The 25,491-nt window shown below is 42.2% G+C and overlaps 1 protein-coding gene across 1 annotated transcript; it reads left to right on the forward strand.

The window, feature by feature from the left end:
• The first annotated feature begins 573 nt into the window (after window positions 1–573).
• xkr8.3 (XK related 8, tandem duplicate 3) lies at window positions 574–19,806 on the forward strand. The gene is made up of 3 exons (XM_060904575.1): window positions 574–1,109; window positions 12,594–12,781; window positions 14,589–19,806. The coding sequence occupies exons 1-3, from the start codon at window positions 781–783 to the stop codon at window positions 15,314–15,316; spliced, it is 1,245 nt and encodes a 414-aa protein (XP_060760558.1). The 5' UTR covers window positions 574–780; the 3' UTR covers window positions 15,317–19,806.
• The last annotated feature ends 5,685 nt before the right edge of the window (window positions 19,807–25,491 follow it).

Consider the following 25,491-nt stretch of genomic DNA (forward strand, 5'->3'; position numbering starts at 1 on the left):
CGCAGGCAAGCTGGAGCCTATCCCAGCTGACTACGGGCGAAAGGCGGGGTACACCCTGGACAAGTCGCCAGGTCATCACAGGGCTGACACATAGACACAGACAACCATTCACACTCACATTCACACCTACGCTCAATTTAGAGTCACCAGTTAACCTAACCTGCATGTCTTTGGACTGTGGGGGAAACCGGAGCACCCGGAGGAAACCCACGCGGACACGGGGAGAACATGCAAACTCCACACAGAAAGGCCCTCGCCGGCCACGGGGCTCGAACCCAGGACCTTCTTGCTGTGAGGCGACAGCGCTAACCACTACACCACCCTGCTGCCCAAACTAAACTGTAACTTGTAATTTTTTTTCATCGTACACTTTTCAGTAAATCATAACCGTAGCAAAAGTTCAACAAATAAAAACTTTTTTCTTTTAAATTAAATAAAAATATTTTTGTGAAAAAGAATTGCGTTTAATGTGATATGTACAAACATGTCTGTATTCAAATATATGTAAATCATATGCAAATGACCGACATGTAGTGTAGGAGGGGTTATTATTCAGGGAATGGGCGGGGCTTGTTTCAGATCAAGAGGGAGTCGGCTACTTCCTAGAGTTACTTGTTTGGTTTCTTCTCAGAGCTGTGATCCAGATGTTGCGCTTCGCTGTGGACATTGAGGTGTTTAGTGGTGTCGATCCAAGTGGAATGAAGCACTTTGGAGTTTCTTGAAGTTCCTCGACCCTGCCAGACTTCCTGTCGAGTGCTTTCACACCTCGAGGTCTTCAGCATGGACACCAGAGGCTTCCCCGCATACTCATGGCTGGATTTCGTGTTCAGTGTTCTTGGTGTGTGTACATATGTGTTTGACGTGGGCTCGGACCTGTGGCTGGCGCAGGAGTTTTTCCAGCATGGGGATTTCTTCTGGTTCGGCATGATCATTGGCTTCATGCTCGCTTCATCCGTGATAGTCCAGATGTTCAGCTGGTTGTGGCTGAATTATGACCTGGAGCTCCGAAGCTTCCAAACAGCACACAAGCATATCATCCTGTTCGGCAGCCGAAGACACCTGAGACTCACGTGTTTCCTGCATGTGTGTCAACTCGGTTTCTTCTTCAGGTAAATATAAACATAAACACAAACACAATCGTGCACTCAGCTCAGCAGCACATCTGTGCAGTGGAAGCTAACCAGAGGCAGGATGAAACTCACCTGGATGAAACTCACCTGCCCTTCTGTTCTGTTGCTTTTACACTCTTTAACCCCTTGGCTGCCACCCATCATGAATTGTAATGTGTTGGGCATATAGGATAAAAATTTGGATATTTTGATAATCTTTAATATTTGTATAGGAAAAATCACAAAAGGGGCGGCACGGTGGTGTAGTGGTTAGCGCTGTCGCCTCACAGCAAGAAGGTCCTGGGTTCGAGCCCCGGGGCCGGCGAGGGCCTTTCTGTGTGGAGTTTGCATGTTCTCCCCGTGTCCGCGTGGGTTTCCTCCGGGTGCTCCGGTTTCCCCCACAGTCCAAAGACATGCAGGTTAGGTTAACTGGTGACTCTAAATTGACCGTAGTTGTGAATGTGAGTGTGAATGGTTGTCTGTGTCTATGTGTCAGCCCTGTGATGACCTGGCGACTTGTCCAGGGTGCACCCCGCCTTTCGCCCGTAGTCAGCTGGGATAGGCTCCAGCTTGCCTGCGACCCTGTAGAAGGATAAAGTGGTTAGAGATAATGAGATGAGATGAGAAAAATCACAAAAAACACTGTTGTAGAGTAAAAATAACTTTAGTAATCAAAAACAAGACAACAGGTCTTGTCAATGAGAACCTGTCCGTCCATCCATCCATCCATCCATCCATTATCTGTAGCCGCTTATCCTGTCCTACAGGGCCACAGGCAAGCTGGAGCCTATCCCAGCTGACTACGGGTGAGAGGCGGGGTACACCCTGGACAAGTCGCCAGATCATCGCAGGGCTGACACAGAGACAAACGACCATTCACACTCGCACTCACACCTACGGTCAATTTAGCGCCACCAATTAGCCGAACCTGCATGTCTTTGGGAGCGGCACGGTGGTGTAGTGCCATCATGCCTATCATCACTGTCGCCTCGAACCCAGCTGCCGGCGAGGGCCTTTCTGTGTGGAGTTTGCATGTTCTCCCCATGTCCGCTCCGGTTTCCCCTACAGTCCAAAGGCATGCAGGTTAGGATAATTGGTGGCTCTAAAGTGACCGTAGGTGTGAATGTGAGTGTGAATAGTCAGCTGGGATAGGCTCCAGCTTGCCTGCAGGACAGGATAAAGCGGCTACAGATAATGGTTGGATGAAGGCATGTCTTTGGACTGTGGAGGAAACCCACGCAGACACGGGGAGAATATACAAACTCCACACAGAAAGGCCCTCGCTGGCCGCTGGGCTCGAACCCAGGACCTTCTTGCTGTGAGGTGACGGTGCAAACCACTACACCACCGTGCCACCTGAACCTGTCCGTAAACATGAATTACTAGTACTTGAAAACACAATGTATACCAAGGGTCCATTTGTTCCAAGTATTCCAAGTCCAAGACATGCTTCAAGCACTTATATATCGTGTTCTGTGTGGTAGGTCTACCGGTTAATCTGCGAGGAAAACTTTAAAGTAATCCTCAGGATCAAAGCCAGAAATTCAGAATTCATTTATTTATTTATTTGGATCTTCAACAAACATACATAAAGCATAAAAAAGCAAAAATACTTGAAATAGGAAATATGAAAGATCCAGGGGACCTACATTAAGGTAATGAAAATAAAACCGCTATCATGCAGGCCACCTTAGGCTCCCTGCAGGAACATAAAATATTTGTAATTAACTTTTTTTTAGATTTTCATAATATGATGTTTAGGTTTGTGGTAAAATTCACATTTGACTTATCTTGATAAATTTACACATAGCAATGTCACTTTTGAACAATCTTGCATATCTAACATACTTAAGCATTATACATAATAGTAGGCATGCAGTCAGTGGTGTATAAACAATATTATTTTATATATATGAAGAACGGGGCGGCACGGTGGTGTAGTGGTTAGTGCTGTCGCCTCACAGCAAGAAGGTCCTGGGTTCGAGCCCCGGGGCCGGCGAGGGCCTTTCTGTGCGGAGTTTGCATGTTCTCCCCGTGTCCGCGTGGGTTTCCTCCGGGTGCTCCGGTTTCCCCCACAGTCCAAAGACATGCAGGTTAGGTTAACTGGTGACTCTAAATTGAGCGTAGGTGTGAATGTGAGTGTGAATGGTTGTCTGTGTCTATGTGTCAGCCCTGTGATGACCTGGCGACTTGTCCAGGGTGTACCCCGCCTTTCGCCCGTAGTCAGCTGGGATAGGCTCCAGCTCGCCTGCGACCCTGTAGAAGGATAAAGCGGCTACAGATAATGAGATGAGATATATGAAGAACATCTATCTAGAACATATATAACAATTCACAATATTACAGCTCACTCTATAGTTCTGAATGATATGACGTTTAACATATAAAGAGAACCCTTGAAGACTGTGTATGAACCTTTTCTAGAATGATTTTTGGTGTGGATTTAATAGTTTGAGGTAGATCACATCTAACACGTTTTTCAGCAAATTTGTGTTTAGTGCTTGGTTGATAAATTTGACTTGATGAGCGTGTATTATGAATTGGAGTTACAATATTAAAAGGTAGAGATTGAAAATAGCTGGGAAGAGTGCCTTCATGATATTTGAAATGGAATTTAAGCTTTAAGAATTTAAGCCAGCTGTGTCAATTTGTATGCCAGCATTAGACACAGTGAAATTGTGTTTTATTTGGCTGTTCCATACGTGCTTCTCTAAAGATTGGCTGATATACATTTTGGTTTCCCTGATTATCATCATGCCTATCATCACCACCACCTCGATCCCTAGCCTCACCATCACCTCCTCCACCAGCCTCAACAGCAGCATCATCATTCTCAGTCTCACTATCTCCTCTCATACCATGTCCTCCATCACGTGCACGCACCCTACCACTTCATCTGCGTGGCCCTCTCCCTCTAGGCGTTACTCTTCCACCACCTCTAGTTCTAACTCGGCCTCTAGCTACAGCTTGCCTCCTACCTCTGATGACCAAATCAGGTATGCTGTCCTCACTGCCATCACTAGATGATCCATCAGCACCACTGCCCTGATAATCACTTCCACTGCTCTCATTTCCACTTTCATCCTCATCAGTACTTCCCAATTCTATTGGTGATGATACACGGGGCAACTTTTTGGGCAATGTTGCCGAGCAATGTTGCTGGGCAATTGCGTTTTGACTCTTTTTTTCTATTGAGATTGGGCAACATTGTTTCTTTCTGAATGGTTTTGATAATCTCTGGCAACTTTTTGAGATAAGCCAATCAGAACGTGAGTACCGAGTCATGTGACCTCCGGTGAGGTTCGGATCAGAAATTTCAAACAAATATGGCGGCCGCTCAGTGTCAGTGGAGTGAAGAGATGGAGAGACTCCTCATCTGTTTTTACGCCGGTAAGTTGTTATTTTAATATTCTATATGGAGGAATTTACCTCACCAAAGCTCTAAAAAACAACAGACAGCTTGATTAAATGGTCACAGCAAAAATTAAGACCGATTTTTTTTTTTTTTTTTTTTTTTTTTTTAGCTAACCGTAAACTGCCGTTGCTAACTGTTGTTGCCCATTGTTAGTTGCCCCGAAAAGTTGCCCTGTGTCTCACCTAGTTGCCCGTTGCCAGCAACATTGCTCGGCAACATTGCCCAAAAAGTTGCCCCGTGTATCATCACCATAAGTTCTGTGTCTCCCTAAATATTATGTCCCTCACTTCTCCTGCAGTATATCTCTTTCTTGCCGTAATTTGCTCCAAAACACACTAAAAGAGCAAAAAAAGTAAATAACGCATTGTGTCAGACAATGACAGGACACCGCATGACCAATACAGGGTCATGTGACTGTTTTCCACACCATACCAAAACACATCCAACTGGAAGAATGTTTTAGGCATTGACTGTAATTCATATGTGCCACTGTGAAGTAAAAGTAATGTACCATGTAACGTACAGTACATAAAAGGAGGCGTTTATGACGAGTAGCGTATGTCATAAGGCACAGCGGTAAAAGATTTCATGACGTACGTGACTCGTCCAAGGGCATTGAAGGGGTTAATTTGACTTTGTTTACTTTCGATACATCGAAAGTAATGACTTGATGATTGTATCTCACTTACCTGATGTTTAACTTCATCCAGGAAATTCCAGGTTTTTAGAGAAACCTGAGAAAACATATTTTCCTTTCACATCATCTAACTACACTCCTGAAAGCTGTGAACTTTCCTAAACTGTATATACACTCATCATCTGCCGATGCTGCTCACCACGGTTGCTACATCCTTCCTGGCAGCTCGAACCAATCTGGGTGGGCTTCCAAAAAGCATCGTAGCACAAAGATCGTCGTTAAATGGTAGAGCGAGCATCACAATGAACACTCTCTCTCCTAGTTAAGATGCTCTTAGCGTTAAGAGGCTTTTGGGAAACCCAGCCCTATCCATTTTCCTCTCAGCTCTCTTCTCAACAAGGCGTTTGTTTCTACCCACAGAACTGTCACTCACTCGCTCGATGATGTTTTTTGTTTTTCGCACCATTCTGTCTGTATAAACTCTAGAGACTGTTGTGTGTGAACCCCAGGAGATCAGCAGTTTCTGAAATACTCAAACCAGTCCATCTGGCTCAAACCAACACCCATGCCACAGTGAAAGAAAGGCACACTTTGAGATCACAATTTTTCCCATTATGATGTTTGAACAGGCGTGTCACCTACACCTGGTGGTGTAGTGGTTAGCGCTGTCGCCTCACAGCAAGAAGGTCCGGGTTCGAGCCCCGTGGCCGGCGAGGGCCTTTCTGTGCGGAGTTTGCATGTTCTCCCCATGCCCGTGTGGGTTTCCTCCGGGTGCTCCGGTTTCCCCCACAGTCCAAAGACATGCAGGTTAGGTTAACTGGTGACTCTAAATTGACCGTAGGTGTGAATGTGAATGGTTGTCTGTGTCTATGTGTCAGCCCTGTGATGACCTGGCGACTTGTCCAGGGTGTACCCCGCCTTTCGCCCGTAGTCAGCTGGGATAGGCTCCAGCTTGCCCGCGACCCTGTAGAACAGGATAAGCAGCTACAGATAATGGATGGATGTTTGAACATTGTGAACGTTAATTAACCAAAGCTCTTGATTTGTATCTGCATGATTTAATGCATTGTGCTGCTGTCAGCTACTGAACCGATCCACGTTTTCACCGATCAAGGATGTGTCATGAACAGAAGGTGTTACGCCTGTTGTGAACTGTGCAACCTGTCATCGCAAGATGGTGATGCACATTGATTGATTTACCTCCGAGCTTTTGTTTTGTTATTGCAGATATTTGTTTTCGGGCCTTTTTTATTTTCTTCTGAAGATGTATCCCTTTTCATTGCATTTTCCATTGCTGCGCTCTGCTTCCTCTCCAAACTAACGACATGCCCAATGATGTCATCATGGTTCACGCTGGAAAAACTAACGATATTTTGGTTCCGCCTGGGAACCAACTTTTTCAGGCTCTGAACCAATTTATTTTTGGTCGAAACGCTGTGAACAATTCAATATTTGGTGCACGAACCAGAACGGATCCCATTCCCTGTTGGTGGAAAAGTGGTATTCACACTTGGTGTGAGGTGATGATACTCACCACTGCACCACCGTGCCGCCCATGTCTTTTTGTTTTGCTATGTAAACACTTTTCCCGCTACCTGGACAGTGTGTAAGCATGCTTCTCTGTTTTCACGATGATGATGATGATGATGGATGGACTTCGCTTTCGTCCATCTCATCTTATCTCATTATCTGTAGCCACTTATCCTGTTCTACAGGGTCGCAGGCGAGCTGGAGCCTATCCCAGCTGACTACGGGCGAAAGGCGGGGTACACCCTGGACAAGTCGCCAGGTCATCACAGGGCTGACACATAGACACAGACAACCATTCACACTCTCATTCACACCTACGCTCAATTTAGAGTCACCAGTTAACCTAACCTGCATGTCTTTGGACTGTGTGGGAAACCGGAGCACCCGGAGGAAACCCACGCGGACACGGGGAGAACATGCAAACTCCACACAGAAAGGCCCTCGCCGGCCACGGGGCTCAAACCCAGACCTCCTTGCTGTGAGGCGACAGCGCTAACCACTACACCACCGTGCCACCCCAGCTTTCATCCATTTCTCTGTAAATATACAGTGGTGCTTGAAAGTTTGTGACCCCTTGAGAATTTTCTATATTTCTGCATAAATATGACCTAAAAATATTTATCAAAGTTCTGCCCTTAATCCAATCGAAATGTTGTGGAAGGACCTGAAGCGAGCAGTTCATGTGAGGAAACCCACCAACATCCCAGAGTTGAAGCTGTTCTGTACGGAGGAATGGGCTAAAATTCCTCCAAGCCGGTGTGCAGGACTGATCAACAGTTACCGCAAACGTTTAGTTGCAGTTATTGCTGCACAAGGGGGTCACACCAGATACTGAAAGCAAAGGTTCACATACTTTTGCCACTCACAGATATGTAATACTGGATCATTTTCCTCAATAAATAAATGACCAAGTATAATATTTTTGTCTCGTTTGTTTAACCGGGTTCTCTTTATCTACTTTTAGGACTTGTGTGAAAATCTGATGATGTTTTAAGTCATTTATGCAGAAATATAGAAAATTCTAAAGGGTTCACAAACTTTCAAGCACCACTGTACAATCGTGTAAAAAGCACTCTTGGCTCACAAGGTGTTCGACATCTTTATACAGAGTGTCTGGTTTTACCGCTGCACTTGTTGAACTCGTTTATCCAATGTTATCTCTGCAGAAAGATGTCAAGACAAATTAGACCGAAACCCTGATGTAAACATTTCTACTTTTTGATAAAATATATATAATTTACATTTTCTTAAGATGCAAAGTTCAAAGACGTTAAAGTACAGGATGTCCCGTAAGTGTGACAGCGCAGGATTAATGTGTAATTTTTATTTTATATTATTACTGATCATGATGTATCTGAGCGTGGATGAATGAACCTAAAGAAGTTTATTCCTAGGAAATTGACGTCATGTGAAGGTGCAAGTATGCGCAAGAAAATTCGGAATGTGGAACATTTGCATTCATGCATCATTGAGGCATGTAACATTGTAAGTCGTGTGTTTATTGACTAGATGTTATGTCGAAATTTGTGTATTGAGAAAAATGGTGGATATGTTAAGTAAGTTATGGAAGTAAGAGCTTTTTGTTTTATCCCCCCCCCCCCCCCTCATGTGATGCTGGACTTGTAGGACGTCCTATCAAGCAAGTCCAGTTGCCCATTTCTACCACCCACAGTAGGACGTCCTATAATTATTGGCAGAAAAATCTCAAATGTTGAGATTTTTGGTAAACCTGCATGTATGTATGTATAGTACGAGGTCTATATCCCAGGTTTATATGAATATGTTTGTCTTAATACATTACGCTAATAATGTACATATTATTAGAAAGTGTTAGTTAAAGGTTCTGACTGCAAAGTTGAATTCTGGGCAAAATGTTCTATTTCTATAGCTGTTGGAGTTTCAAGGTGTTTCGCTGCTACACACACACCGTGTATCCTATGCAGGGGTGGAGCTAAAGGGGGTGGGTGGGGCCATTGCCCTTGGGCCTTCCCCCTAGCCGTACAGGGCCCCACCCTTTGACATTCAGGCCCTCCCAATAAATGTGCCTTGCGTGATTTCATTGGAAATTCCTTGAAACCTATAAGTTTTCACATGATTACAGACTAGTTGACCTATATATCTCTCATTTTTGCTACACATTCTTATGGTTAAAAAATTAAATAAAAAGCCCCCTGTGAAATCAGGATAGTTGAGGCTTTTCTTGGATTCGAGATAACTGTGAACGTATCCGCTTCTGAACTGGAGGGCCAGATTATTAGCTGCATTGAAGGGAATGGCTTAGATCGCTCCAGATGCCGTGGACAGGGTTATGACGGCGCAGCGAACATGAGCGGAATTTATTCTGGTGTTCAAGCGAGAATAGTGGAGCGAGAGCCCCTTGCTTTGTCCGTGCACTGTGTGGCTCATTGTCTGAATTTGTTACTGAATGATTCTGTCAAAACTATCCCAGAGATCAGACAGTTTTATGATGTGGTTGCCAACAGTGTTTAGAGATGGGCGTTACTTGGCGACTTATTGAGCCCAGAGAGCAGGGACATAACCTTGAAACGCCTCTGCCCAACCCGCTGGTCCTCCCGCTACGATGCGCTTGTTGCGTTAAAGTACAGATATGGAGACGTCATTAAAGCTCTCACTTACAAGCGAGAAAACGAATGAACGAGATGAGGCAGATGCACTTAAAAAGGCCATTACTAAATTTCAGTTCATATTTTTAATCAGCCTTCAGACAAAGATTTTGGAGTGCACTAATGCCATCTCAAAGTTACTGCAGGAGAAGAAGACCATTGATCTCCTCAAAGCGTCTGCATTATTGCAGAATACTGTCCGAACTCTACAGGAGTACAGGGAGCAGTTTGATGAGGCAAAGGCTTCCACTCTGGCACTGGCTGTGAAATGGGGCAGTCAAACGCAATTTGTAGCCACCAGGTTGAAAAAAAGTGAAGCGCCACTTTGATCACCTTAGCGAAGACAGTCGGCTTTCCAATGCAGAACGTTATTTTCGGGTGAATGTGTTCCAGGCTTTCGTCTAAACGGGGGAACAGGGGCGCTGCGCCCGCTTACTCTCGGCGTGCGCCCCCTTACCGACTCCGTGAAAACATCCCAGCAACACTACGTGACAATGTGTCTGATCATCAAATACGTTATAATTGCTCCAAAAATATTCCAATCATAGTAGATACGCCGCCAGACGGTGCAAAAACAATCCGAATTGGCGTTTTCCAGACTGAGGCGCCATGTTTAGTTGTTTACTTGTCGCGGCTGTTCTCGCGAGATTTGACATGGGTTACATACAAGGTCAGCTGACTTGTAGAGCGAGATTTCTCGAGACTGAATGACCTTTCACCCACCGGCGCGGGAGCTTTTGACAGAAGTAGTTCGCGAGTTGTTTTTGTTGACACTTGGGCATTTAAAGATGTCATCCTGCGGCACGAAGCGGAAGAAAGCCAAAGACTGTCCGGGGCAGATGATTACTTCTTTCTTTTTCAATGTTGACAGACAATTTGTTAAAATTTCCCTCTCAGATAGCCTCAGAATGTCCCATTGGAGCATTTTTCAAAGGCTTTGCACGGCGGGGGAGGGACGGACAACCGGCACCATCCCCCCCCCCCCCCCCCCCGCTTCGCTCCCTCGCCATGGTGAGCGCCCTCATACTAAATTTTTCTAGAAAAAACCCTGTGTTCTATGCATGCCTTGATATAATCGTTCAGCAGCTGTCACAAAGGTTTGTCAGTTTAAATCGGACTGCTCATTTGTTTGAGGCTATTCATCCAAATGCGCTCCAGCATGCCAAGGGCGAGGAGCTATACAAAGTGGCCTGTCGACTGTGTGATCACTATAGTCGGAATATTGACTCCAGCTTTCCTGGTCAACTAGTGTCATTTAGGGCTTGTTTCAAGGAGCAGATAGCAAATGTGCTTAGCCTGGCCAGGCTGCTGGTAGTAGATCATCCAGCAGTAACTTCTACATTTAGTGAGGTGCGCACGGCCTTCTTGCTTTTTCTCACTCTCCCCGTCTCAGTTGCGACAGCAGAGCGCTCTTTCTCCAAATTAAAATTGATAAATTATCTCAGGAGCACAATGGGTCAAGAGAGACTCTGTGGATTGGCCGTTTTATCAATTGAGTGAGCGAGCAAGAGCGCTTAACATCCCTCAAATAGTCAACGCATGCCTTTTTAATGACAAACGCAGGTTTCCGTGTCGGCTTTGTAGTTGAAGACGTGCTTACACAATGAGGGTGTATCAATCATGATTGCTGGATTTTTTTTTTAGTGTCTATTTGGAACATAATAAAAAATGAATGGAAAATACAGGCTATGTAGGCCTATAAAAAAATAATAAAATAATAAAAATTTGAGCAAGTTCTGTTCTAATATAGCCTGATTATATGCCGTAGACCTTCTGTTTGTTTGTTTGCAATTTCGCCATGTGGGGGGCCCTGATTGGTGTTTTGCCCCGGGGACTTGTGTGCAATTGTTCGCCACTGATCCTATGTATAAATGTTTTGCCGAGATAAAACGCGTCCCGTGTTTTACGATTCTGGAGCTCACTGAAGCAAGTGAGCAACAATATCACGTGACCACCAAAGGGCGTTTGATCTACTTTTAACCAAAACAAGTCGGCCTTGGCAAACATGGCGTACTCGACTCTCCCGCCAGCTAAAAGCCAGCAGAAAAGAAAAAGAAAACCTGCCTAGTGAATGCAACTACAAGATCGAGCAAGGTTTTATGACAGACGTGTCATTTTTCTGGACAGATAACCAAATCATTCTAGCTAGCGCTTAGCTATCTTAGCCTTAGAATGCATGGGCTCGACTCCACGGTAGCAAGTATGGCATTACACGTCTAATGTTTTGTCTTACAGAGAAAGAAACAATAACACACAAGCAGTAACAGAGAAAAGATATATTCATCGTCTTGTGTTTCACGGATCTATTCGCGAACGTCAACCACAAATTACATCCCTGTGACTCAAAATTCTCAGAAGTCGACGTAGAGTCACGATGTTTTCCGTGCGTCGCCATCTTGGTGTGATGCAGTTCCATAGTTATGGTAATTAGGTAAAGCGCTTCCCTCGCGTTTGGCTGTTTTCTGTTTCCGTAGAGCTGTACTGTTTACCTCAAGAGGGAGGAAAACGGTCCCAGAATGGAGAAAAGCGACCATCAGGACATCATAAAGATCACATCTCGTCCACATGATATTGTTCTTCTGACATGGAGGAAAATGCCATGCATGATTTTAAAAAAAAAAAAAAAAAGAGAATTTCAGCTCAGTTTGCAGTCAGCACCTTTAACGAAGAAAACGTTTAGTTTTCCGAAAGATGTTTTTTAACCTTGACAGTGTTTTGTAACCGTCAGAAAGGTTTTCCACTATGGGAAAGTCTTCATAACGGACGACTTATTATTTTTTCAAGAGCGAAATCAAGAAGTGGATAAAGTAATGACCAGCCTGTCATTATCAGCTGATATAATGTAAGGAAATAAGATTAAATATTTTAAATTAAAATGGTCAAAAAGCATGTATCATTCATTAATTATTAAAAAAAAAATCCCTGAATTGTTGCCGTATTGCTGTGGTATTAGAGGAATACAATTTCAGGAAGTGCTATTGGAGGAAAATCAGTGATGAGTAACTCTACTCTGTGTCAATCTGCAGCACTGCACCCTGTGGTTGATGTATTTTCCCTATAACGGCACCCTGCAAGTGTTTTATTCAGGATTTTTCCCCCCTACTTGGTAACCAGAAGTGTGATCTCTGATATGATCATCAAATCTAATTGTTTTCCTGAATGTAGGTTTGTAAGCTGTTACCTGTGTCCTGCGTTTCTTTTCTGAGTTTTAATCCCATCTAATATTCTTCAGGATTGGAATTAAACTTTTGTGCTAATACTCTGATCTTCATCCTCAGGCACATATCGGCAATCTGGCAGGGCTTCTGCTTGTGGTGGCGAGGAAAACAGGGCTCCGAGTACGCCACCTACCTGACCCATGACCTCAGCATGCTGCGACTGATTGAGACGTTCTGCGAGAGTACACCACAGCTCTCGCTTATGATCTACATCATAATCCACACGAATCACGCCAAAACCATTCAGTGTGAGTAACTACTTCTGTTTTAACGGTCATGTAACTTCCATTCATAACGTAATCCTGATTGCATTACCAAATTCAGGAACTTTCAGAGGACGTGAACTGGCGAGTAGAAGTGTGGGATTCATCCAGAGAGAACAGATTTACAGCTAATTTTATGTGAGATCACAGTGCTGTTGAAGTGTCGAATCTTTCATTTCCGTAAGGTTATGTTTTGAATATTATGGTGTCTAGTCGCTATAGTACACAGTGAATTGTTAATGTATAATTGTTTCTGTGAAGAGGTGTTTAGTTCGCGTTTATGGAAGGAGTCTCCAGTATCAAAGCTGTAACCTTTCCAAGAAGGGACTCTCTTCTGGCCCAAGGAGTTTGAGTACGATCATGTTTACACAAGAGAGCTAACGTTATCCCGACGTAGCTAGCGATAACTTTCAGCTAACTATATGTTAGCAAAAACCAACACTAGTTAGCTAAATCCCAGTCAGTCTCTATGGAGTGGTGGTTAGCTAACAGCAGTTTACACTTGGCTGAAAAAAAATCGATGTCTTAATTACGACCTGAGCACACAAAAATACCTGTCTGTTGGTTTTCTAAGCATTTCATGAGGTAAATTCACCACTTTGGGTTTACACATGTGATTTGCTACTAGCACTCTGATTGGATGATCTTAAAAAGTTGCCCAAAACTATCAAAATCATTCAGATAGAAATTGTTGCCCAATCTCAGTGGGAAAGTGTCGAAGCGCAATTGTTCAGCAGCACTGCCCCAAAAGTTGCTCCGTGTATCATCACCTTAACAATAAACAGATTTTTAAAAAAGTGGGATCTGTTGTTCATTGGAAAATGATCAGCTTCAGCAGTGTACCAGTCACTTGAGAAGAAGAAGCATTTATTTTTGTCACATGTACTCAAGCACAGTAAAATTCCTCCTCTGCATTTCACCCCTATGAAGCAGTGAACACATACCCAGAGCAGTGGGCAGCTATGCTACAGTGCCTGGGGAGCAGATGGGGGTTGCTCAAGGGCATTTCAGCCATGATACAGAGGGAGGGGAAAGTGCTGTTCATTCATTCAACTCCCTTCACATTTTTCCTGCCAGTCCTGGGCATTGAACTGTTGACCCTTTGGGCCTAAGGCTGCTTCTCGAACCTTCAGGCCATGGCCACCCCCTTTGCTTCAGGACACTTTGTTTCAGGACACATCCCACCACCTTGTTTATTATTATTTTCCTTTAACAGCACTCATTAGGTCCTGAGTACTGGAGGTGTCCACTGGAGGGTGCTGCACTGAAGTGCAAGACCCTATTGTTTTCATTATTATTATTATTATTATTATGATTCAAGACTTGGCCATTTTTGAGGTGGTTCCCATGGGTGAAAACTCATAAAATTTGGTACACACATCAGTTCTGGCCACTACTACTCAGGGATAGAGGCTTGGCCCTGGGTGTGTCTGGGGGACTCCATAGCGCCCCCACATATCATTGAGACTTTACTCGGTATCTAGGTTCACCTATCCATGTCAAATTTGGCAGGTGTGTGAGGTGTCCCAAGACGAATAACATTGTAATGTACATTGTATTAGCCATACTCAACAAGAAGTCAGTTATTTTTGGTTTTGTGCATTTTGTTTTGACGTGCTACATTTTGACGCTCTCCTCCAAGGCAGTTTGTTGGATTCATGACAGATTTGGTATACCGGAGGTGCTTGGGCCCTTCATCGCCGCTTGTGGCTATATTTGCAATTTATCACGTGTTTATACAATTTACAAAGTGTGGGTATAAAATAAAAACTGTGATGTTTTTCTCATGCAGATGTGAGCGTGATCGCTTCTATCCTTTCAGTCGCATGGATGGTGGTGGACTACCATCGCTCACTGCGTTTCTTCCTCCCTCAGAAGACCAAACAGACATGGCTGTCCTCTCTCATCTACTTCCTGTGGAACCTGTTCCTGATTGGCCCACGCATAGTGTGCGTGTCCCTCTTCACCTCTGTCCTGTCCTGTTACATTTTTGCTCACTTCCTGTTACTCTGGCTTGTATTTGTTGTCTGGGCCTCTCTGCAGAACACCAAATTCATGGATAGCAAACCTGGAGAGTGGCTCTACCGGGCCACCGTAGGGCTCATCTGGTACTTCAGCTGGTTTAATGTGGTGGAAGGTCGGACCAGAGGCAGGAGCATTATCTACCATTTTTTTATTGTGATAGACAGTGCAATCCTAATGGTCACATGGTGGTTCTTCAGAGATCCAGAAAGGAGCCAGTCCTATTCCCTTATTCTCCTCATCGCCATCCCGCTTTCCTATCTGATAGGTCTGTTAGTTAAAGTGCTTTATTACTGCTGCTTTCACCCCACACTACAGCAGACCCAGGACTTGAAGATGGGTTCAGATGTGTTGGATGGTGTGGTGGCTAACCGTATGGTTATTAAAATGGACTCTTTGAAATCAGAGGTCATAAACAAGAGAATGGCCAAACACGCTGGGATCTTTTACAGTGCAGGCACACACTCGAAGGGACAAGAGTACCATGGAGTTATTTGAGAATAAGTGAATGAATGTGTCAGTTTGCATGATTTTGGAGAAAATGCAAAGAATTAAGCTAGTATTTGAGAGCTATTTAGATGAAATGTCAGTGTCAGATTTACCCCTTTTCCACCAACATGGAATGGGTTCTGTTCTGGTTCGCGCACCAAATCTTGAACCGTTCACAGCATTTCGACCAAAAATAAATTGGTTTGGAACCTGAAAAGTTGTTTCCCATCTGGAACCAAAATATAGCTGGTTTTTCCAGTGTGAACCATGACATCAGTGGGCGTGTCATTAGTTTGGAGAAGAAGCACTGGAGAACGCAACGGAAAAAGAGCCATGTTCAGGAAAAAAAATGGACCAAAAACAAATATCTGTGATGACAAAGCAAAAGCTCAGAGGTAATCAATGTGCGCCGCCATCTTGCGACTACTGTTTACTCCTGTTATGAATTGTGCAACGCTCTCCGTTAATGACACGTCCTTGATTGGTGAAAGTGGGCTGGGTCACTAGCTGGCACCAAGGTTCAAAGAATCCTGAACGGAACTGGTTCAAGAACCCGTTCCCTGTTGGTTGAAAAAGGGTATCTGAGGTTGGCCTGGAAACTAGTAGATTAGTTCTTGTCTTGTACGGACACATCCTGATGATATAAAAACAATCATCTAGGCATTTATCAGGTTACGATCATAAATTGGTTTCAAATATTCGAAAGGTTTACCGGTACGTTCTTATCAGCTGTCAACGAGCATAGAGTTTGAGATTTTAACGTGACACAAACTTCGCTTAGAGACAAAAAAATAAAAAACATGGGGTTACTAAGCTGACACACAACAGCTCGCTGTTTAAAACATTGTGTTTAATGTCCATACGACAATAAGATCACATCCTGAATTTCCCAGCGCTGTTAAATTCTCTAATCTGATTGGTCAGAATGTGTTGGTTAATGCTCCATTACAGGAGCTCTGACAGATCAACATGGCAGATCACAGGGTTAATACAAAGTGTCCCAAAAAAAAAAATGTACTCACTCAGGATCATCTTCATTTAGAGCGTGGATTAATGTTGGAGTGTAACATTTCCAGTGAACTCGCTTCAAAATGCGATGGGCGCTTGATTTTGGGATTACTGTCTCATGAGCCATTTGTCGTACAGATTTCTGTGGGGATCGGTTCCAGCAATTGATTTTCCTTTGCGGGGCTGGTTGATGACCGTGGTCTTCCTGAACGCTCCTTATGGACGTCATGCACAGTTCCATCTGATTCAAACTCATCTCGGATGCGAGCAATGGTGCGTTGCATTGGTGGATCTTTGTGAAAATGTCTTCTAAATTGTCTTTGCACTTCCATGATGCTTTCGTGCTTCCGGTAGCACTTTATGATATATTTTCTTTCTTCAAAACTTCAATCGTACTTCAGCCATTATTAGGGTTAATTTGATCTGAAAAGAAATGAAAACTCCAAAGAGGAGTCAAAATGTGAGGTTTTTTTGGGACACCCTGTATATTAATGCACTCGCTAAAGCTTTAGCACCTTAAGTTCTGTAAGTAAGTAACGGTTTACATAGATTCATGTATGGTGGATGTAAAAACGCCATGTAAAGTAATTAAACTAATGGATAAATGAATAAATGTTGCTATTTTAAAGAAAAAAAATCGAAATAATAAATACATCGTTGATCTGGTACATCGTAGCAACGATTATTTTGGAAAGCATCTCCAGTATGAGCACTTTATAACAGTCTGAGGTCAATCTGGAAGTTGAAGATGATGAACCTTCTGGATTCTCAGTAACATGACAAGCTGCTTCCTGAGGGCTGGTAATACTTCGCGAGCTCCGCTTTTAAGTATTTCAAGAGGCACTTGTATGCATCGCAGCTACATTAACTGTAGCTCTAAATGGATAAAAAAGTATGACTCTGAATAAAAAAAATATATCATTAACAACTTGTTGAATGCGAGGAATAAACGACTGTAGCTCACAGACTATAGTCATTATTAAATATGAGTCAAATTTAGTCCAGAATAAAGCACTAAGGAAGTTTTATGAATGAAATTATTCGCGAATGATTAATCTCTTCCTTGCTGTACTGGTTGAGGGTGTAATGTATGTACGTATAGTGCTGTATTGTTACAACTAAACCTTCATTTCAAGACCCTTTTAACAAGACGGTGAGGAAAACATTTCAGCCTGGAGTTCGTCTCTGGTATTACGACGAATGTTTATATTTATTTTTTTAATATAAAATGTTGGCGAAATCTCATTTTGAATTGTGAAATGTTATCTTTTCGGCACAATACCTCATTCTGTTTTGCGCACCCTCCGAACCTTATACAGCTTTATAAATACTGTACACACGACGCTAAGGAAGATGCTCAGTGGGTTTTATGTGATGTAATGGTTGTAATACACAGTACAGTGCAAAAAAAACCCCCAAAAAACTTAGACACATGTAAAGAAATGCTGTAGACCAAAAGTGGCTTAAAAATAATGAAATGTCTCAACATTTAAAAAAAAAAAAAATCCTATAAGCAGTAAGCCATAATAAATAAATGAAACAAGGTTAATATTTGGTGTGAGACCGATTCATTGACTTTGCTTTTAAAAAAAAAATAGTAGTCTGAGGTCCAGCGAGTGCAGTTTTATGCAGAAATGAGCTGTAGGTTTTACTGAACATCTTCCAGAACCAGCCGCAGTTCTTCTGGACACTTTGACTGTCACACTCGCTTCTTCATTTTGCACCAAAACCCAGCAGCCTTCGTTATGTTTTCTTTTTTAACCTGAAAAGTGCTCTCTTATGGAATACGCTGCTCAGATACAAACTTTTTTTTTTTCTGTAACATTTCATTTTCCAGCAGAAAATGAAATGAATGTCTGGACTCTACAATGTTTTTGTACTGACTCGATAATGTAGAAATCATAAAATAGAAATCGATAAAGTTTGTATGGGGGGAAAAATAGGGGGACTAAGACTTTTGCACAGTACTGTGTATGGATAGTACATGAAGGTTAAAGAATGTATCTGAATGTCAGGATTTTTTCTTTAGTACTTTGTTTAATTTCTCTGTAAATGCTAATTGTTATTCCACAAAATCGAGTCGTACATGAGCTGATGCACGCGCCTCGTCAGCTATAATCCATGTACAACAAGATTGACTGGAATAACTGTTTTATTCTGTCCACATTCACTGGAGGGGCGGCACGGTGGTGTAGTGGTTAGCGCTGTCGCCTCACAGCAAGAAGGTCCTGGGTTCGAGCCCCGTGGCTGGCGAGGGCCTTTCTGTGTGGAGTTTGCATGTTCTCCCCGTGTCCGCGTGGGCTTCCTCCGGGTGCTCCGGTTTCCCCCACAGTCCAAAGGCATGCAGGTTAGGTTAACTGGTGACTCTAAATTGACCGTAGGTGTGAATGTGAATGGTTGTCTGTGTCTATGTGTCAGCCCTGTGATGACCTGGCAACTTGTCCAGGGTGTACCCCGCCTTTCGCCCGTAGTCAGCTGGGATAGGCTCCAGCTTGCCTGCGACCCTGTAGAACAGGATAAAGCGGCTACAGATAATGAGATGAGATGAGACATTCACTGGATTTTGAAAAACGGAGCATTTTTATTTTTTGCAAATCTGATAAAGACTTTATACAAAACGTCCGACAATCATTTCCACTTAGAATGTAAACAAACCAGCGAAATCACAGGAGCAATTTGTGAAAAATGCTGAAATAATAATTCTTGAAAAATAAAGATGCGTTCTTACCATCAAATACTTTCATTCCATATTTACTTTTTTTTTTTAGGGTTTTTTTCAAGTAGAGTTTTTATTTCATCCTCAGTTGGTTCAGCAACACGCGCCGCCATTTTTGTTTTTCTCTACTCACGGTATATGAGCTGATATCCTAGTAGTAGAGTAGCCAGTCAAAGTGCGCGACTGCTCATATCCAGTGAATGTGGATAGAATATTTAAAGCCATACTCTCTGCTGGAGGATGCTTGGTTGTTTGACTCGCCTAACATGTTGCCATTTATTATTGCGAGTTGTTAATAAATGCATGCTGCTGAAGGTTTTATATTTTTAAAATGTTGCTTGATATATTGGATGGTCTGATGCATGTTAAAGACTTCGTGTTAGTTAGTTTCACATTAGCTTTTACAGTCAGTGAAATGAAATGACTGTGTATTGATATGACAGGAAATTGTTACAGTATTTGCTAATGTCATTTATTAGCAATTGTATTATTGTTGAGAGAGAAAAAAGATTTAATTTCACATTTTGAATATGAATGCAATGCAAAGCATCTGTAATAATAGTATAGGAATTGGACAGATTATAATAATTTTTTTTTCGTGTTCTCGGTCTCAGGCTGCCTGTTTAAATACCCCCAGATGCAGGGGTTTGTTTGTTCGTTCACCCGAATGACCTCAGGCATTTCAATCTGCCATGGTTTATTCCTATGAAGCTGTTCTGTGATTTAAGTCCATTGTAGAAAATGTTATGTACAAAATAAAGCAAATGAAACTCGATGTTATTTGGAAAGTCCTTCAATACAAAGTGTGTATGAGTGTATTACACATTACTGCAACTCTGGTTTGAATTCAAATCTATATAAAGATTAAAAATACATTACATTACACCACACTGCTGTTGAGTTCTCCATTCTGATTGGTCAGAAGTTGCTGTTTTTATTTACTAACAATAACTCCAGCTACTAAACAAATCGCAGGTTTATATTCTATTCAAAGTGGGCGTGGAGCAGAGCCCCATACTTATCGACATGCATTGACCTGATTTTTGATGGCTCTTGCAACCGTACGACATACTGTATGAACCAGAGGTGGACAGTAACGAAGGACATTTACTTGAGGACTGTACTTAAGTACACTTTTTGAGTATCTGTACTTTTACTTGAGTGTTTTTTTCTGAAAACTTATGACTTTAACTTCACTACATTTGAAAGACAAATATCGTACTTTTCACTCCACTACATTTCTGTCAAGCTCCTCGTTACTATGAAGCAGCTTTGAAAGTGGATGTTTTTTCTTTTCTTTTCTTTTCTAAAATGTGATTTGGTTTTTTTTCACAGGTGACACTAAGACAGTCTATCAGTAATCACTAGGGTCACGTCACGTCCATAGACTGTATAAAATCAAGTTCAATTATTTCTCAGTAGCATTATTTAACACGATGAGTTGATGGCAGAATAGAAGGAGGCGGTTCTTCTGGAGAATGCACGTGCTCATGGCCCATGAACCCATGTTTCAGTTTTCTGAAAGGATTAAAGATTCATTTCGTTTTAAATGTTTGCCTAAAACAAACCACATCACGACCTAGAAAAACTCGCCATCCAACCTGCGGAAGCATATTAGGGTACGTAAATGTTTTATTCCAAGAGAGAGCTTGCAATAAAGTTTTATGTGCTTTTAGAGCTAGCGATAACGTTGCAATAACTATGCAGTCTGGTTAGTCAAATGACTTTTTTTCTATGGCTTTTCCCGCCAAGTTGCCATCGCCTTGTCCACGACTAACGTTAACACATAGCTAGTTAACTTGGACACTGTTAGTTAGCATGTAAAAACGGAGTTACACTAACATAACGTTAACTTACCTGAAGTGTTTTCAGAAATATGTTTTAACATATTCTTGCCAAATAAACAGAATGTAGAAATCTTTCTTTTCTAGTAGCGTTAGCTACCCAATATGATTTTGAGTTTGAAAATGGTTTGCTAGCATGTCAGGTGGAGCTTCACTGACTAGCTAGCTTAACGTTAAACCACCATGATGGCACAGCACGCGTTCATTTTGTGAATTCACATTTCTGTCTTTGGTAATGTTAACATTGTAGATTTTGTGACCTTGCATAATTACTATAGCTACTATGCATTTTTTTTACCAGTAGACAAAGAGAAAAACTAGCTAGCATCTTATTGATGATTCTGACACTGCCAGAGCTGTGTCAGAACACTACCATGCTGCTTTGTGGGGGTAAGAGTGTTTAAAATTAAAAAAAAAAAAAAAAAAATTGAAAATGACAATGGATATTTTTTGTAAATTCAGTTGTTTCATTTTGTAACATTCTACCAGGTGTTTATTCTACAGGTTCTACAAGTCAGTCAGTAAATCCAGTCGGTTGCTTCAGAGGCGTTAGGTTTTGTAAGCATTGTGGCAATAATACAACAATGCGTTGACAGAAAATGTACTTTTAATACTTAAGTATTTTTAAAAGCAAGTACTTTAACTTAAGTAAGAATTTGACTGTATCGGAGTAACATTTGACCAGTGGGATCTGTACTTTCACTTAAGTAATGAACTTGGGTACATTGTCCACCTCTGATACGAACAAACCAGTGTTGTAGTCGAGTCACTAAACCTCGAGTCTGACTCCAGTCTCGAGTCCCCAGTGTTCAAGTCCAAATTAAAGAACATTTCGAGTCGAGTCCACAATTGAGCCAAGTCAAGTCAGACACAAATGACACAGCTGTCATGCATGCACACTCTCTAAAACACACTGATAACTTTGCATAGTGTGAAGATGTACTGTATGTCCCATACCATAGCCGACAATAAATTCACAAAAAATGTATCTTCTATCAGGAATTTTGAGGAAAAGGCTCATGGCACTGATGTTAAGCATCCATGTCAAAAACATAACTCTCACGAACCTAACACACTAATGTGCTTTACTGTAACAAATGCACTTGTGAGCATTTCAAAAGCATAACCATCTTACATAAACAGGATGCATCTCAAAAACAAAAGCTTTGATTCTGACACCATGGAACTACAACCCCGATTCCAAAAAAGTTGGGACAAAGTACAAATTGTAAATAAAAACGGAATGGAATAATTTACAAATCTCAAAAACTGATATTGTATTCACAATAGAACATAGACAACATATCAAATGTCGAAAGTGAGACATTTTGAAATTTCATGCCAAATATTGGCTCATTTGAAATTTCATGACAGCAACACATCTCAAAAAAGTTGGGACAGGGGCAATAAGAGGCTGGAAAAGTTAAAGGTACAAAAAAGGAACAGCTGGAGGACCAAATTGCAACTCATTAGGTCAATTGGCAATAGGTCATTAACATGACTGGGTATAAAAAGAGCATCTTGGAGTGGCAGCAGCTCTCAGAAGTAAAGATGGGAAGAGGATCACCAATCCCCCTAATTCTGTGCCGACAAATAGTGGAGCAATATCAGAAAGGAGTTCGACAGTGTAAAATTGCAAAGAGTTTGAACATATCATCATCTACAGTGCATAATATCATCAAAAGATTCAGAGAATCTGGAAGAATCTTCGTGCATAAGGGTCAAGGCCGGAAAACCATACTGGGTGCCCGTGATCTTCGGGCCCTTAGACGGCACTGCATCACATACAGGCATGCTTCTGTATTGGAAATCACAAAATGGGCTCAGGAATATTTCCAGAGAACATTATCTGTGAACACAATTCACCATGCCATCCGCTGTTGCCAGCTAAAACTCTATAGTTCAAAGAAGAAGCCGTATCTAAACATGATCCAGAAGCGCAGACATCTTCTCTGGGCCAAGGCTCATTTAAAATGGACTGTGGAAAAGTGGAAAACTGTTCTGTGGTCAGACGAATCAAAATTTGAAGTTCTTTATGGAAATCAGGGACGCCGTGTCATTCGGACTAAAGAGGAGAAGGACGACCCGAGTTGTTATCAGCGCTCAGTTCAGAAGCCTGCATCTCTGATGGTATGGGGTTGCATTAGTGTGTGTGGCATGGGCAGCTTACACATCTGGAAAGACACCATCAATGCTGAAAGGTATATCCAGGTTCTAGAGCAACATATGCTCCCATCCAGACGACGTCTCTTTCAGGGAAGACCTTGCATTTTCCAACATGGCAATGCCAAACCACATACTGCATCAATTACAGCATCATGGCTGCGTAGAAGAAGGGTCCGGGTACTGAACTGGCCAGCCTGCAGTCCAGATCTTTCACCCATAGAAAACATTTGGCGCATCATAAAACGGAAGATACGACAAAAAAGGCCTAAGACAGTTGAGCAACTAGAATCCTACATGAGACAAGAATGGGTTAACATTCCTATCCCTAAACTTGAGCAACTTGTCTCCTCAGTCCCCAGACGTTTACAGACTGTTGTAAAGAGAAAAGGGGATGTCTCACAGTGGTAAACATGGCCTTGTCCCAACTTTTTTGAGATGTGTTGTTGTCATGAAATTTAAAATCACCTAATTTTTCTCTTTAAATGATAAATTTTCTCAGTTTAAACATTTGATATGTCATCTATGTTCTATTCTGAATAAAATATGGAATTTTGAAACTTCCACATCATTGCATTCTGTTTTTATTTACAATTTGTACTTTGTCCCAACTTTTTTGGAATCGGGGTTGTACATGGCAGGGAACTTGGATTTGGTTTGTTGTGCTGTTGGCACTTGTGTGTGTTTCAAAATGTTATACAAGCATATTTCAGCTAACAAAAAAAAAAAAAAGGGTCTGATTTTGACACCGCTGAACTAAAATAAAGAAAAAAAGCAGAGTCCTCGTCTCCAATTTATGAGTCCGAAGTCCGAGACATCAGTGCTCAAGTCCAAGTCAAGTCACGAGTCCTTAAAATTAGGGCACGAGTACTACAAGCCTGGTACAAACTACGGTACCAACGTGTACCACCACAGGGAACCTGATCGTAAGTGCAAGGCAATGCATCTCATAAACACTTGACCACCAGACAACAAAATTTGTATCTTTATTTCTGTAAGATAGATGGGGTTTTATCCATTACTTATTTTTAATTTGCTTTTTATTTAAAAAAAAGTGGGATTATTTACTGACACATTTTACAGAAAATATTCATGACAGTTCCGTATAAAACTAGCCAGAACAGGTTTATTAGTCCACTAGCTTGTTGGACAGTTGACTGTTTGTCATGTAAGGGTGATATATGGACGTAAATGCAGGAAGAATTTTATTGAAAACATACTAGCAAACAGATCCAAAACTTAGACAAGGGCAGAGTCGAAAAACAGGCAGTGGTTGAGGGAGGCACAGACCGGAGGATATCAGAGGGAATACAGTACTCAAAGTCCAAAAACACAAACAGGGTCAAAACCAGAAAAGCGATACAAAAAGCAATACAAGGCTTGGTAATATCAGATGCTGGGTACAGAGTGTATGCTTTGCAAAGTCTGTGTGTTACTGAGAGTCCTTATATGTATGTGCTATGATTGAGCTCTAATCAGGAACAGGAGCATCCTGTAGATTTAATTTCAGTTATACACTATGCTGCCCTAAAAAAAAAAAGGTGCGCACTCTAATATTTGTTGGCTCCACCTTTAGCTTTGACTACAGCATGCATTCACCATGGCATTGTTTCGATAAACTTATGTAATGTCACAACATTTATTTCAGTCCAGAGTTGTATTAATCTTTCACCAAGATCTTGTGTTGATGATGGGAGATTCAAACCACTGCGTAAAGTCTTCTCTAGCACATCCCAGAGATTCTCACTGGGGTTAAGGTCAGGAATCTGTGGTGGTTAATTCATGGTGAAAATGATTCCTCACGCTTCTTGAACCATGACCACAATCTGAGCGCTAATTCTATTCCCGTGCCATCAGGGAAGAAAAAAAATCCATTGATGTGATAACCTGGTCATTCAGGGCATCAGATGACTTAATTTTATCACCTCGTGATGTTGCTGAGTCTCGACTTGACCAACTGAAGCAACCCCAGATCATGAGACCGCCTTCAGAGGCTTGTACAGTGGACACTATGCATGATGGGTCATTGCTTCATGAGCTTCCCTTCTTACCCTGACACACCCATCACTCAGGAATAGGAATCTGGACTTATCAAACCACATGACCTTTGTCCATTGGTCCAGAGTCCAATCTTTATGCTTCCTAACAAATTGAAGCCTTTTCTCCTGATTAGTTTCACTAACAAGTGGTTTTCTTATGGTCACACAGATGTTTAGAAGAAGAAACCTTTATTTGTCACATACACACTTCAAGCACAGTGAAATTCATCCTCTGCATTTAACCCATCTGAAGCAGTGAACGCACGCACAGCAGTGGGCAGCCACACCAGAGTGCCCAGGGAGCAGTCAGGGGTCAGGTACCTTGCTCAAGGGCACCTCAGCCCAAGGCCACCCCACGTCAACCTAACTGCATGTCTTTGGTTTGTGGGGGAAACTGGAGCACCCAGAGGAAAC

This window comes from Neoarius graeffei, chromosome 22, assembly GCF_027579695.1.
Source record: "Neoarius graeffei isolate fNeoGra1 chromosome 22, fNeoGra1.pri, whole genome shotgun sequence".
Taxonomy (NCBI): Eukaryota; Metazoa; Chordata; class Actinopteri; order Siluriformes; family Ariidae; genus Neoarius; species Neoarius graeffei.